Source organism: Amphiura filiformis, unplaced genomic scaffold (genome assembly GCF_039555335.1).
Source record: "Amphiura filiformis unplaced genomic scaffold, Afil_fr2py scaffold_594, whole genome shotgun sequence".
In the NCBI taxonomy this organism is placed as follows: Eukaryota; Metazoa; Echinodermata; class Ophiuroidea; order Amphilepidida; family Amphiuridae; genus Amphiura; species Amphiura filiformis.
Window position 1 is genome coordinate 1,048,947 of NW_027306058.1, and position 16,311 is coordinate 1,065,257.

A 16,311-nucleotide genomic window follows, 5' to 3' on the forward strand; every position below is an offset into this window, starting at 1 on the left:
AACTGCAGTTGCTGATTGTTTTGACATACTGTCGTATCACATGACGTATCATTATTAATACAGCATGTCCCAAAAGTAACTTAACATTGTGAATTTGCCATATCTCAAATATTACCTACTTCATACCAAAATGGATAACATATTCACATAGATTGATCTTTTAGAATTATTCTGATACCAAAAACAGCATTATTGATGACCCCTTGACTTTACTGTGCCACTGTACATATGTGTGTATCAAACCCACAAAAGCAAGTTCATATCTTCTTTATTCAAGCACATGAATGATGTGCTTCCCTGAACGATAGAGTTGGTTCACTCACTGCACACGCTACATTTAGGTATGAACATCATGGATTACATGGCCTAGCGTAAGCGTGACTGTTGCTTTAGAATATAAATAGGATATATTGACAATATTAAACTTACATTTAAAACAGTTGAAGTGAAGATGAATTTTCTATTGATCAACGGATTCATATCGTATGGTTCTTTGCCGAGACAAAGTCGGACAAACTCACTCAAGCAAAGTTTAAGGAACATTTTAATGTAAATTATGCACCCAGCTGAAATACAATCCAGCAACTAGTGCATAAATTCCTATCAACTGGATCTGTTCATGATCTACCTCGGGAAGGACGTGGAAGAACAGGAAGATCGGCTACAAACATCGATATCATACGAAGAGCGGTGGCGAAAAGCCCAAGATGATCAGTACGTCTACTTTAAATGGAGAACAACGTACCGCGTACAACTGTTCATCGAATCCTCAGAAAAGATCTTAAGCAGTTTCCATATAAAATCCAGATAAAACACAAAATGAAGATTACGCATTGAAAACAAACAAACAAACAATCAAACAAACATAGCAAAATTAAACAAAACAGATTTTAAAACAATAACACGTTATATCGTGTTATCACGTCTCAAATGACGAGGATTAATTTACGTTTATAAAAGTGGGTTTTACGGTACCATAGATATCCGTTAATTTCATGCCAAAGGGTCATGACCACATAGGCATGTTTGGTATCATAACATTTCTAAAAGAATTATCTACATACTGTGCAATTTTTGTAACAACACTATTAACCCAACGCAAGTTATGGCCAGTTTACAATGTTAAGTTACTTTTGGGACACCCTGTACATAGGTTGTCAAATTGTGCATGTTTTGGCATACTGTCGTATGAGTTTGCAGATTAATTATTTCCAATTAGTGAATGAATAAATAGTTTGTATTATGTTGAGAACAAAGACAGATATATTATTGATTATATTCTTTGATAATAATAAACACATTTTAGTTTGGTGCTCTCCAGTGGGTCTTCAAAAATTGGAAAAAACTTTAAATGCTGTTTTCTCAAAACTGCATTTTTCGTCATACGACAGTTTGTCAAAACAGCGACGATATGATGACGACAGTCATGAATTCATAGACATTATGCTTTTTAGCAACAAGTCTCTATTCCAAATCGGCTTCCAAATCTTCAGTAATAAATTGCAGTGAATAAGAATTTGAATTTCATGCGAAAATGACTTCCAAGGTTCATGGTTCAAAACATAATTCACTGTCGCAGTGAACGTTAGAATATGACCGTTGCTAGGTCAACTGGATCACACTTTGTTACGAACCACTGATCGAAATGATCACAACACAAAGCCTATGGCATATCAAAATTCGGAACAGGTGTATGAGTCCATGCTTGGAGCAGTAACCAATGGTTACTAACGTGCACTACGACAGCTAATTCATTGGTTGCAACATATAGTGTAGGGTGATTTTGGTTATTTTTATGAAATTTGGCCCAACAGTTTTAAATACAATGTTATTCAAGTACACCAGGTAAGAAAGCTCAACTATACTTAATTATTTAATAACTGTAATTATTATTTGACCTATGTTAACAATACTGTAAGAATCCAAAATCTCCCATTTCACAAACTGACGTACGATCAACATGCAACTATGTGAAACATCAAAAATCTGATTTGATGACATTTAGGCAGAGAACCAGTATCATCCATCAATAATGTGAATTTTGTCATGCAAGACATCAGCCAAGTTTAACCCCATTCAGTATAGTGTTGAACTATGTCACAGATTTCAGCAAATATCTGCAGCCTTTTGCAAGATGGACCTTACAAGATCACAAGTTCTTTGTTACAGAACATGCTGGTCTTGTGCCAGTCTTGATGATTGTCATGCTGGTTTCATACTTTCTGCTGCTTGCCGCTGAGCGGCGTGACGCTTCATCATGCCGCTTGCACCTGTCTGCAAGCGGAGCAGCATACCGCTGAGCGGCATTCCGCTCTTGAATTCAACTCCCAGCGGTGCTGCCACCGTGGCAAAGCGATGGAGTGATCAATATATCAGCTTGTCGTTGGTCACCGCTAGCGTTTCTGACGCGACTGCGCAGTGAAGTACAATCATCTTCAGAGCGGCAAAGAGGCAGGAAAGTATGAAACCAGCATCATGCAAGAGCCAAGTTAAACCCTCGGGTTAAACCCTATTCTGTTAATTATTATTATATGTTAATTAACTATTAGTTATTATGTGAAGCAGAGGTATGGTACAGGAAATTATCGTGCGCGAAGTATGACACTGAGTGCACGATAATTTCCCGTACCATAACCATGCTGAACCTAATAACCAATTTATTATACCACTAAGTCATTCTATATATTGATATAATTATGATTTTATATATTTTAATTGTTGCAAAATGGGAAAAACATTACAAAAATTAGACGACTGTTCCGGGTATTACGTATCGCATGCATTTTACACGCCCGGTTTACGCAAATTGCCTTTATACACATAGCTCGCCTTATATGTATATTGTGCTTGTGCATTATGTTCTCACCTACTAGATGTAGAATACTAATACTAAATATGCTCACTGACTAGATACAAAAATATATCCGGTTAGAGGTGTTCTTTGATGTTTCTGTTAGTGGTATGATAAAGCATTGTACTATGCCCAAAGTTAGAGATTTCAGAGGTCTGACCAGGGCTGTCAACTTTTTGGAATTGCTTGGCGTGAGACAGAGGCGTACCGGGATTTGCCAACTCCAATGTTCATTTTGTACCATGATTATTTGAGCCACGGCGCTCGAGAATGTGAAAAGCGGGGGTGGGGGTGGGGTAGGAGCAACAAATTATTCATGACGATGCGTGAGATTTCACTAATTTTCCAGCTTTTTGCGTGAGATTTACTACCTAGGCGTGAGATTATACTACCTTGGCGTGAGCCCGTGAGAAAGTGACCCAATGCGTGAGACTCACGGCCAATGCGTGAAAGGTGACAGCCCTGGGTCTGACTCTGCAGCCTTTTGCAAGATAGCCCCTACAAGTACACAAGTTCTTTGCTACAATACATGCTGGTCATGTACCAGTCTTGATGATTTTATCATGCAAGATATCAGCTAAGTTTAACCCCATTCTATACAGCATGGTAGACTGCTTATTAGTCGTGTGTCTGCACATTAAGTCGTTACCAATCTCACTCCTTAAATGTTGAAGAAGCTGTAGCCCATTTGGCCTGTAACCTTTAATATCAGCATTTTGTTGGCTGAGAAATGCTTGCTTGTGTATCGTCTTCACTTCAGAAAACAAGAACGGAGCGTTGTTTAATAGTTTAGAACATGTGAATTTTACTGCGGTTGCATTGGCAAACTTGAAAAGATCGTCATCCTGCGTTGCTGCACACACATTTTCCTTCTTTTTCATTATTTGCTGAAGCTTATTCCTGATGACAAAATCCGAATTGGCTTTCGTAATTACTTGAGATCTCAAAATTGAGCGATTGAAATTGCCACACGTACGGCATAACCTGGACCCACTAGCCAACCGTTTTGACTCTCCCTGCTTCTCCAGATAGATATTAAACGTATCTACATTAGCAAAGCTTGTCAGGCCATCACTCCTATCTCCTGTCCGTCTTGCCAGTCTATTACACGCCTCACATCTGCTTTGTGTCCTGTTGAAGTAGTCACGGTAGTGCTTTCGGCAAAGAGGGAGCTCGCCTGGTATGGCTTGTTCTTCAGCGTCAACAATATCAAAGATGGCGCAGAACGATTCCCAGCTGAGACCGTCTGTACCTGAATGGATACATGAAACCTCACAACATTCAGTAAACTTGGAAATGTAACACACCGCAGGGGGTGTAGGACCCTCTTCTGTACCTAATGCGGAGGCCTTGTCACGATTCTTATATTGTACTTTAAACGAATGTCTGCATCTCTGACACAAGCAGCAATCGGCACTCAAATTGTATTTTGATTTGAGCCATTCCTTTTCACCTTCTGTCCAGTTTGTTATATGAAGAACCCTTCCATGCTCTTTGGTCCGTGTACATCCAGCAGCTTGGCAGACAAAAGCGCACTCTCTGTCGGGATGAGTGTAAGATGCTAAACGTTTAGAACCACGAAAGAGATAAGTGCCTCTTGGCTCTGAAAAAACAAGGAGATACATGCAGAAGACTAATATATCATTGTGTATACTTATGTGTTGGTAGATAAACAAGTTAAATAGATTTAAACTTACTTTCAACACACAAGTATATTGAGATATGTATCTCAGATTTTGAAATTTAAATAAACACTCCAGCTTCAATTTATAGTAATCAAAGACTAAGAGTTCCCTTCATTATACAATGCCCTGATGATCTGATCGATAGAAAGGACATCAAAGGACATAAAACTCCCATCAGGCCTAAAAAAATTGTTTGATTGGCATAACCAGACTGACCCTAAAAATAGGCCTGACCCTAGACTTTTTTTCCTATTTTGTTGCTAAAAAATTTAATAACATTTTTTAACAAATTAAAAGAAAAAAGAAAAGAAAAAAAAGTTCCAAGGAAGGCCTTTAAATTAAAAAAAAAAAAGTTAAAAAATAGAAGAAAAAGGGAAATTCCTAACGACTGACCCTAATTTTTTTTTATGTTATGCCAATCAAACAATTTTTTTTAAATTTTAGGCCTCAGTTGAGCACAATTGGATGTACATGTAGTACACATCGATATATTGAGCCTATATTAAATCTACTTTACTTACAAAACTAATATTTGACCTGTTTCCACAATATGAGCATTAGCTTGAAAGTTGGTAGTTTTGTGACGCCCTGGCTGCTGCGCTGGTTTTCTTTGTTTCACACGCACCTGCTCAAGCCAATGTCCATATGCCCTTTGTGACCCGGGCTTTGTGAATGCTGAATGGGGGGCACAATGGAACATACTATGGATACTGGCTTGTACAGGTGCGTGGCAAACAAAGAACATCAACTCAGCAGCCAGGATGTCTCGAAACTACCAACTTGCGATATTACACCCATTTCATCACATACAAAAATAAGGAAGACAGTATAGAATAAGAATATGTGGCTTGTTGTTTTTAAAAGGATTGGTCATCGAGTACAAAGAAGGGGTGGAGAGTTCTCCTCTTCTATATGCTCCATGATCACTATCATGTACCCGGAACTCGGAGCAAACAGATTTCTGGGGAATTGTTTTGGTGAATCCTCACTGCCGGTGTTATTGATGGAATTATTGTATTTCTCTCACCTGCTCGTTTCTTCTCCTCATCTTTGATGGTGTCCTGTAGATGAGCAATTTGACACTTGTAGTTATCAATCACATCAGTATGGTACTTGTTACACACTGGACAACATGAATCATTCCCAGTTGAGCCTTCACCAGTGTCAGCTTGGTCGGCAGTAACATTTACAAGCTTTGGGCTTGATCCTGAGAAAAAAAATGAAAAATTTGATGTGAAAAAAAGTAGTAGTATTGTGTAAATGATAACCATATAGATCATAAATATCAAAATGCAAAAGTACACAAATGAAGTTAACAAATAATGACTGGGCCTCCAGTCCTTGGGGGGGGGGGGCACATCATAAATTTTTGGTGGGTATGCTTCCCTGGAAGGTGATGGGTCTTTGGGAGCTGACAGCGTACCAATTAACGGGGTCTATTGGAGATGTGAACAAGTAAAAAGGGTCTTCTGGAGCTGCGAGGAGTCAAAAATCAAGGGTATTTTTTGGCTTTCTTGTCGTAAATTACCTAAAAAAACCCTCAGAAATGTAAAGAATGAGCAATTTTGAGATCTTTTAGAGCTGAAATGATTGCTCAAATCAAGAGTTTTTCAGCATTCTGTTTTGGTAAAATTCAGATTATGGCATATGTGACACGATCTGGTCCATGGGGGCCAAAGGCGGTAAATTTGAAACTGAGATAAAGGCAAAAATATAGAGTAAAAAAACAATAAAACACATAAGAAAATACACATCACAAAACCTCATAACTTTAGAAGCAAGTATGCTATAACCTCTGGTGTTTTCAGTATATAATAGCTTAGTGTTACTACAAGGTAATAAATTTATAGTAACTCAATTTTCAAAAATGCCTCCTTTGGCCCCCATGGAGCAGATCATGTCACATATGAAACATATAGGATACCTATATTGAGATTACCATCCTCACACGTGCATTTAAGGTCTATCTAATTACTCAAAAAATAATATAAGAATTATGACCAAATCAGTGCAAAAAGTACTACAACTAGTGGCCATTTTGGATTTATGCAAATTAGGGCTCACTAAGGCATGTTGCACACTTGCGAAACATGTACAATGTATAGATATTACCGCTTGTAAAATGTGCATTTTATGTATTTACATTACCAAAAACATTATGTAGAATGAGAAAAATAACCAAATTAATCTGAAAAGTCCTAAAATTGGCAGCCATTTTTGATTCATGCAAATTAAGGCACACAAGGCATATAACAATCCTGTGAAACATTGATTATCCATTATGGAATAAGCATTTATTTTAGGCATCTAAAGTACCTAAAAAGTTAAATAAGATAATAATTTGAATTGGCAGCCATTTTGGATATGTAAATTAGGCATATTTCCAACACTTTTAGTTTGTCATTCTAGAGACATTAATAGAAATGCTCTCTCTCTCTAAGGTCACATTGCATACACGTATGCAGGTGTGGTTCGTATGAGAGAATGCCATCCAATGCGGTCAGCGGCAGCCCTGGTAGCCTCAGTGATGCTCAGGCCTGTGATAATTTTGATGTCGTCAAGCCAGCTCGCTGCAGGTCTGCCTCTCTTGCGTTTGCCCTCAACCATTCCTTGGACAATTGTTTTCTGAAGACAGTAATGTCTGATGATGTGGCCAAAGTATGATAACTTTCTAGAAATGATATCGGCTCGCAAGGTCTTCTGTACTCCAAGCTCTTGGAGAACCCACTCATTTGTTTTCCTCGCAGTCCATGGAATCCTCAGGATTCGTCGATAGCAGGGTTAACGGTGACCTGCCGAGGCCAGGGGTCCAAATTGGCAAATAAAGGGGTCCAGGCATCTAATTCTACACAGATGCACAAAATGTAAGGGGTCCAAATCATGGGGACCTGCCAAATCAAGGAGTCCTGGACCCCAAGACCCCTTAAAACGCTACCCCTGGTCGATAGCACCACAGCTCAAAAGAATCCAGCCTCTTCCTGTCAGATAGTTTCATCGTCCAGGATTCAGATCCATATGATGCCACAGCAAATGCTGTTGATTTTAGCAAACGAACCTTGAAGGATGAAGGAAGTTTACTTTTCCACAGTTTGGTCAGGTTTGAGACTACACCTCGAGCTATTGCCAATCTTCGTTTTATCTCCTGGGTGCAGTCACTTTTGGTGTTAATGATGGAACCCAATTTCTGTGTCATTTCTACCTACGTCTACAATCATGACTTTCGTCTTCTTTGTGTTCAAGATCAGTCCCCTCTGTTCACTTGAGGATTTTATTGCTTTCAATAGATCCATCAATTCCTCTTTGCTACTGCAAACCAGGGTTGTGTCGTCTGCATATCTGAGATTTGTGATCCGCTGACCACCTATGGTAACACCTCCTCCAAAGTCTTCCAAAACATCTCTCATGATGCTCTCAACATAGATGTTGAAGAGCTGAGGAGACAAAATGCACCCTTGTCTCACACCTCTGCCAATTTAGAACCACTCTGAGTCACCTCTACTCGTCCTGACTGAAGATTCCTGATCCTGGTATAGCATACTGATGAGCTTCATCACGTGACTGGGGAATCCCATATCCCGCATGATGTTCCATAGGTCTTGATGGTTGACACAGTCAAAAGCCTTGCTGTAATCGATGAAACAAAGGTAGAGTGGGATGGAATGACCTCTGGATTTTTCAATGATATTTCGCATATTGACAATTTGATCACTGGTGCCTCTTCCTGCTCTAAACCCGGCCTGTCCGTCTGCTATCTCGGTCTCGAGCCTCTGTCTCATTCTGTTGTTGATGATCTTGAGAAGAATCTTGCTGGCGTGACTAATTAGGCTGATGGTTCGTTTGAGCACTCTAAGAAAAAGAAGCAGCCCTGGATATCTAAGAAGGCAATAGACCTTGCTGATAAGAAATGCACTGTGGTGAAAAAAAATAGGTTTACCTAAAAAATTCAGTAGTTTGCTTGGACTACCAATGGAATCATCACTTAGGTCTCCTTGTTGAGGATTTGCATCTACTCTTCTTCTTGCTGTTTTGGCCCTTCCTATATAGACAGAAAGAAAAGAAAAGAATATTTCTTAAAAATGTTATATCATCCATCTACAAGCATATATGTGACACGATCAAGGGAAATGAGTCGGATGTCGCTAATATTGATTTTGAGATATCGGTAAAGAAAGAGTTCAAATTCTTTTGTTTTATATTGTTTTCAGCTATTGATAAATTGACGTAACTTTGCAAACAAAAGTTGTATCAACATGGGGTTTTCAGTTTCTGAAAGCTCTAAATGTCCTCTTTAGACACATAAGTAAAACTCATTTTCGACCAGGGTCGACATGTGACTCATTCCCCTTGATCATGTCACATATGTCTCTGAAACTTTTGAAACTACATGCTTTCAGTGCACAACCAAGACGACACACAACTACCGCATGCAGCTCCAAAGTTACTGTCCAGCAGCTCCGTGGTCACCTTTTCCAAATGATGCCTGGGCTCAAAGAAGCTGGCATGAGTACCATGTCTGTTCAGTGTTTGATGGTAGCTCCACGCCAAAATACCACACAAGGATAAACGCATCACAAAGTAGTACAGCACGCGTACCAAATAAATCAAATAACGCACAGAAAAAAGTGCATAAGGATCTTCATTTTACAAGAGCCCAAGTTGCATATGCCAATGAAATGAGGTCTTTATTTGACAATGAGTGCTTGAGAATTTCAAGTGATGATAAGAACAAAGTAAACGTAGGAACACTAGCCATTTCAAGATATCACCAGATTTATAGATACTACCTCATAAGTGACTCGGCTGATTATCTTGATCATGACATGATATTCCATATCCTGCAAGCAATTGTGCCATCTGGGTATCTGGTTATGAAAATAAGAGAAATGACTCACGCCAGCGGTCCACAAGTCTCAGTCCTCCACTCAAACTAACCGTAACTGTCAAAGTCAGATCAAGGTCAAAGGTCGCTCTCACCATCTTGTCACAATGCTCAGAAAGCGGCAAAAGGTGACGAGAGACAAATTTGAAAGATCTCATGTCAACTACGGTAAAACTGGATACATTCATAAAGAGGGCTACAGGATTGCATACCACATCTGCACAATTGTATGCCAATGACTTGCACAGTATTTTGAGTACTGTGTCTTACCAAGAGGTTGCAGTTATCACAAGAGCAGATAATGGTCTAGACCAATCAGTGAAATCAAACAAAAACGAAGGTAGACTTTTAGAGAGATTTAAATCTTGACTATCAGTGCATTTGCTCCTCTATTTGCCGCTGTGTCACTCATGGGGGGCAGATACTGTACATCCAGATATTAAATTTTGCTAACTCGATTCAAAGTGCATTTTTTGAGTTCTGCATGCATATAACACATTGTAACATATGTCTAGACAACATTACTGTTTGAGAAGGTATCGTATTTCAAACTATAGTCTGTCTTGTCTCAAGTTTAGAGTAATGCCATGTTGGATTTTGCAATGGCAGATTAAAATCACACATGCTTTAACTTAATCCCACAAGGTGTCTACAAAAGTTTAGAAGGGGAGACTTGTCTGTATGCTAGAAAAGCTACCGAATAAAAGCACTAAATCAAATCTGTTACTGCCAAATTCAGCATATTACTCTCAACTTGTGAAGACACACAAAACCTGGCAGTGCAAACGTCACAAAATTATTTGTTTGCATTTTAATTTTTTATTCAAAATGGCCCAAAATATTTCACTTACTTGTTTTGTTTGCATGCACTCTCCTATCTACTTTCTTCAAGACCTTTGCATCATAATCTTTGTGTGATCCTTTGATGTGTGCTGCCATGCGCTTGGCGAGTTTGCCGCAATACGGACAGGTCTTCCACTGCCTCTGATACGAGTTTGAGGTTCTTACAGAGTCACATCGTGTTCTTCTGACTGGTTGGCCACTCAACTCGCAGCTTTCCATGTAAAGGCTTTCTATCTCTGCTTGGTCGTAAATGCCATGAGTATTCATGAAGTGACGTCTAGGTTTTTGGCCAGCTACTTTTTTGCAGAGTGCACAGATGAGTTCTGCAGATGGGGTGAAAGTAAGGAGGTCAAAGACAGGTCACATTTGATGCATTAGGCTATTCCATTTATTATTATGTCTTCAGAATCTTGCATCCTATACCTTTGTACATAACCTAGCCTACCTCCGTCAGGCCCTATCGCGGCGGCGTCCTACTTTACCCACAATCCTGTTCGTTTTTACCCATAATCCTGTTCGGCCGCGAATAGGGCCTGACAAAACTTGGGTGTTAAAAAGTGTAGCACTTTCTGGCAGGATTCCTGCCATTTGAGCGTGCGCAGTAGTGTCCTGTTTTGTCATAAATATCAGCGGTACAGGTTGATTGTGCCGGGATCGGGTCATCACACACTGACACACGCGTGAAGTTGTTTACATAAACTGTGTCGTTGGTCATCGTAATTTAACAATTTAATCATGTATTTCATGCATTATCTTGGAGGAATCGTGACATTTATTTGTTCAGAATAACTTCATCATCAGTAAAAGGCATGCAGAACCGTCCGGGTAAGGGCTTGTGTTTTCAGACTCGGACATGATCATGTAGGCCCGGGCATGTATTGTAGGCCGAATGCAAGTTTTCATCTACCGTCAACTTTATAATCAGGTATTAATTATGGATGATATCTTTGTCAAACGACCTGCATAGTTAAGCATGCCTGATCTGCAAGAAAGCTTATGCACAAGCATGCAATATTATCGGGTTTCTGATGCCTGGCCCTGAGCATGCTGACTGCTGAGACTGATCATGCCGAGGCCGCAGGGTGTAAAAATCTTTACTCACAAAACTGAGTATAAGCTTCAGCTTATAATAAATTACTTAAAAAGGGGAAATATTAGGGCCTATGAATATGATGTCATCCCGGATGTTATGTGTTTGTCTAGACCGACTTGTTTTCAACAAATATATTATTGGTGTCCATAGTTCTACCATTCAACTTGCGATGTGGCAGTGAGTAGATGTCAGTGACATGATTGACTGCGCATTTCATTGCATTTGGGCGCAGCTTCAAGTTCAAATAGCTAGCGTACCATGAAATTGCTGGTGTACACCTGCACACGAGTATAGGACACCACATAGATTGCTGATGTGTAAGTTAAAATAGCCTCCTCAATGCGTTGACATCACTGACACATGGGTGAAAAATATAGCCTAGGACAGGACTCTTTATACTATAGTGTCTGTGACTACTAATGGCCTAGGCCTAGTAGGCCTATATACATGATTTATTGATATTGTTAAAACTGTCTGATATGTGATGTACGACTGCACAGCTAGGCCCGACATGTAGGCCTGCGGCCGAAGGCTACTGAAATTCAAATGATTTTTGGAGTTCTTGTAGTTCAATATGAAAGTGAAACTTGTGTCACGATCATCAATCAATGCACAAACAATTAAATTTGTAGCCCCTAGCAGCAGGCTAGCCGAGTGTTCATAACATACTTTAAAAGGTCCGTTCATACTTCCACCGCATTTGCGATGCGTTGCTTTGCGATGCGGTGTGGTGCCGCACTGCATCGTACTGCAAACTACTGCATTGCGATATTGCAATAAAGTGCGACGAGTTGCGTTGAGTTGCGGCAAAAAGTAATCGATATATCGGCATCGCAAATGCGGTGGTACTACGATGAACTACCACCGCATTTGCAATGCGTTGCTTTGCGATGCCGATATATAACGATTACTTTTGCCGCAACTCAACGCAACTTATCGCATTTCCAAGTTAAAATGTATTTAACTTTATTGCGATATATCGCAATGCAGAAGTTTGCAGTGCAACGCACCGCATCGCAAGGCAACGCATCGCAAATGCGGTGGTAGTATGAACGAACCTTAAGGTGTGGGTACTGTGGATCTGGTCACAAGAACTTCCTCGTTTCCTTGGAACTAATACCCAAAAGCGGCGCTCTAAGTCTAATACTAGAGCTAGCCTCAGCTAGGGCTAGGCCTATGTCACACCTTTTATGGTACGGTACATCATGATCTTAAGGTCCGTTCATACTACCACCACATTTGCGATGCGTTGCTTTGCGATGCCGATATATCGATTATTTTTTGCCGCAACTCAACGCAACTCGTCACATTTCCAAGTTAAAATGTATTTAACTTCATTGCGATATCGCAATGCAGTAGTTTGCAGTACGATGCAGTGCGGCAACGCAACGCATCGCAAGCCAACACATCGCAAATGCGGTGGTAGTATGAACGGACCTTTATCATGAAGGTCCGTTCATACTACCACCGCATTTGCGATGCATTGCTTTGCGATGCGGTACGGTGCGGTGCCGCACTGCACATCATACTGCAAACTACTGCATTGCGATATCGCAATGAAGTTAAATACATTTTAACTTGCCGCAAAAAGTAATCGATATATCGATATCGCAAAGCAACGCATCGCAAATGCGGTGGTAGTATGAACGAACCTTAATTCTAGAGTAACAGGCGTACATAGTTCAATAAATATCCACGAATTATAAAGCTTATTTCCAAAATTTCAGCTGAAATTGATATGTGAGTTTACGTAGTAAATTACAGTACCAATAAGCTACGTACTGCGAAAATGCAAAATTGGACAATATCGTGAGCTTGTCAAACAAATCTGCAAGAAAGCTGAAAACGCAATCATGTGATGTAGTATCAGGTAATGCAGGTTTCTGATGGTATACAAATCTCAACTTGGGGATGAGGCTGTCAATCGGGTCACAGACCTTTAATATGACAATTGCACAAGATACGGTATGTGTTTTAAGGGTTTAAATGGAACTTCTAGCACTTCACTATGCACTAGTGGTCAACTTGCACAAGTTGGTGGTGGTGCAATTCCACCCATAGTGGCTTAGGTTCCGTCTTCTATCCTTTTTACGTGCCTGATGGATGGTCATATATCTACGGAGCCCCCGAAGTACTGCATGAAAGAAAATCTCAGACCCCGAGTTAGTAAGTTGGGGCCCGAGTTACTATCTCGGACCCTGGGTTACTTGTCACATTTCCAAGTTAAAATGTATTTAACTTCATTGCGATATCGCAATGCAGTAGTTTGCAGTACGATGCAGTGCGGCAACGCAACGCATCGCAAGCCAACACATCGCAAATGCGGTGGTAGTATGAACGGACCTTTATCATGAAGGTCCGTTCATACTACCACCGCACGGCGATGCATTGCTGCGATGCGATGCGGTGCGGTGCCGCACTGCACATCATACTGCAAACTACTGCATTGCGATATCGCAATGAAGTTAAATACATTTTAACTTGCCATAAAAAAAAGTAATCGATATATCGATATCATAAAAGCAACGCATCGCAAATGCGGTGGTAGTATGAACAAACCTTAAGTCTAGAATACCGGCCGTACATAGTTCAATAAATATCCACAATTATAAAGCTTATTTCCAAAATTTCAGCTGAAATTGATATGTGAGTTTACGTAGTAAATTACAGTACCAATAAGCTACGTACTGCGAAAATGCAAAATTGGACAATATCGTGAGCTTGTCAAACAAATCTGCAAGAAAGCTGAAGAGCACGCAATCATGTGATGTAGTATCAGGTAATGCAGGTTTCTGATGGTATACAAATCTCAACTTGGGGATGAGGCTGTCAATCGGGTCACAGACCTTTAATATGTCAATTGCACAAGATACGGTATGTGTTTTAAGGGTTTAAAATGGAACTTCTAGCACTTCACTATGCACTAGTGGTCAACTTGCACAAGTTGGTGGTGGTGCAATTCCACCCATAGTGGCTTAGGTTCCGTCTTCTATCCTTTTTACGTGCCTGATGGATGGTCATATATCTACGGAGCCCCGAAGTACTGCATGAAAGAAAATCTCAGACCCCGAGTTAGTAAGTTGGGGCCCGAGTTACTATCTCGGACCCTGGGTTACTTGTCACATTTCCAAGTTAAAATGTATTTAACTTCATTGCGATATCGCAATGCAGTAGTTTGCAATACGATGCAGTGCGGCAACGCATACGCATCATAAGCCAACACATCGCCAAATGCGGTGGTAGTATGAACGGACCTTTATCATGAAGGTCCGTTCATACTACCACCGCATTTGCGATATACTGCTTTGCGATGCGGTGCGGTGCGATGCCGCACTGCACATCATACTGCAAGCTACTGCATTGCGATATCGCAATGAAGTTAAATACATTTTAACTTGCCGCAAAGAGTAATCGATATATCGATATCGCAAAGCAACGCATCGCAAATGCGGTGGTAGTATGAACGAACCTTAATTCTAGAGTAACAGGCGTACATAGTTCAATAAATATCCACGAATTATAAAGCTTATTTCCAAAATTTCAGCTGAAATTGATATGTGAGTTCGTAGTAAATTACAGTACCAATAAGCTACGTACTGCGAAAATGCAAAATTGGACAATATCGTGAGCTTGTCAAACAAATCTGCAAGAAAGCTGAAGAGCACGCAATCATGTGATGTAGTATCAGGTAATGCAGGTTTCTGATGGTATACAAATCTCAACTTGGGGATGAGGCTGTCAATCGGGTCACAGACCTTTAATATGTCAATTGCACAAGATACGGTATGTGTTTTAAGGGTTTAAATGGAACTTCTAGCACTTCACTATGCACTAGTGGTCAACTTGCACAAGTTGGTGGTGGTGCAATTCCACCCATAGTGGCTTAGGTTCCGTCTTCTATCCTTTTTACGTGCCTGATGGATGGTCATATATCTACGGAGCCCCAGTACTGCATGAAAGAAAATCTCAGACCCGAGTTAGTAAGTTGGGGCCGAGTTACTATCTCGGACCCTGGGTTACTTGTCACATTTCCAAGTTAAAATGTATTTAACTTCATTGCGATATCGCAATGCAGTAGTTTGCAGTACGATGCAGTGCGGCAACGCAACGCATCGCAAGCCAACACATCGCAAATGCGGTGGTAGTATGAACGGACCTTTATCATGAAGGTCCGTTCATACTACCACCGCATTTGGCGATACATTGCTTTGCGATGCGGTGCGGTGCGGTGCCGCACTGCACATCATACTACAAACTACTGCATTGCGATATCGCAATGAAGTTAAATACATTTTAACTTGCCGCAAAAAGTAATCGATATATCGATATCGCATAAAGCAACGATCGCAAATGCGGTGGTAGTATATGAACGAACCTTAATTCTAGAGTAACAGGCGTACATAGTTCAATAAATATCCACGAATTATAAAGCTTATTTCCAAAATTTCAGCTGAAATTGATATGTGAGTTTACGTAGTAAATTACAGTACCAATAAGCTACGTACTGCGAAAATGCAAAATTGGACAATATCGTGAGCTTGTCAAACAAATCTGCAAGAAAGCTGAAGAGCACGCAATCATGTGATGTAGTATCAGGTAATGCAGGTTTCTGATGGTATACAAATCTCAACTTGGGGATGAGGCTGTCAATCGGGTCACAGACCTTTAATATGTCAATTGCACAAGATACGGTATGTGTTTTAAGGGTTTAAATGGAACTTCTAGCACTTCACTATGCACTAGTGGTCAACTTGCACAAGTTGGTGGTGGTGCAATTCCACCCATAGTGGCTTAGGTTCCGTCTTCTATCCTTTTTACGTGCCTGATGGATGGTCATATATCTACGGAGCCCCCGAAGTACTGCATGAAAGAAAATCTCAGACCCCGAGTTAGTAAGTTGGGGCCCGAGTTACTATCTCGGACCCTGGGTAACTAAAACGGGCCCCGAGTTAGTAAGTCG

The 16,311-nt window shown here is 40.4% G+C and overlaps 1 protein-coding gene across 1 annotated transcript; it reads right to left on the minus strand.

Annotated features, from left to right (window-relative positions):
• Positions 1-76: 76 nt before the first annotated feature.
• LOC140145695 (uncharacterized) lies at positions 77-10,575 on the minus strand. Its single transcript, XM_072167380.1, has 4 exons — positions 10,267-10,575; positions 8,471-8,572; positions 5,564-5,743; positions 77-4,454 (listed from the first exon to the last, which is right to left on the minus strand). The coding sequence occupies exons 1-4, from the start codon at positions 10,523-10,525 to the stop codon at positions 3,388-3,390; spliced, it is 1,608 nt and encodes a 535-aa protein (XP_072023481.1). The 5' UTR covers positions 10,526-10,575; the 3' UTR covers positions 77-3,387.
• Positions 10,576-16,311: the final 5,736 nt, after the last annotated feature.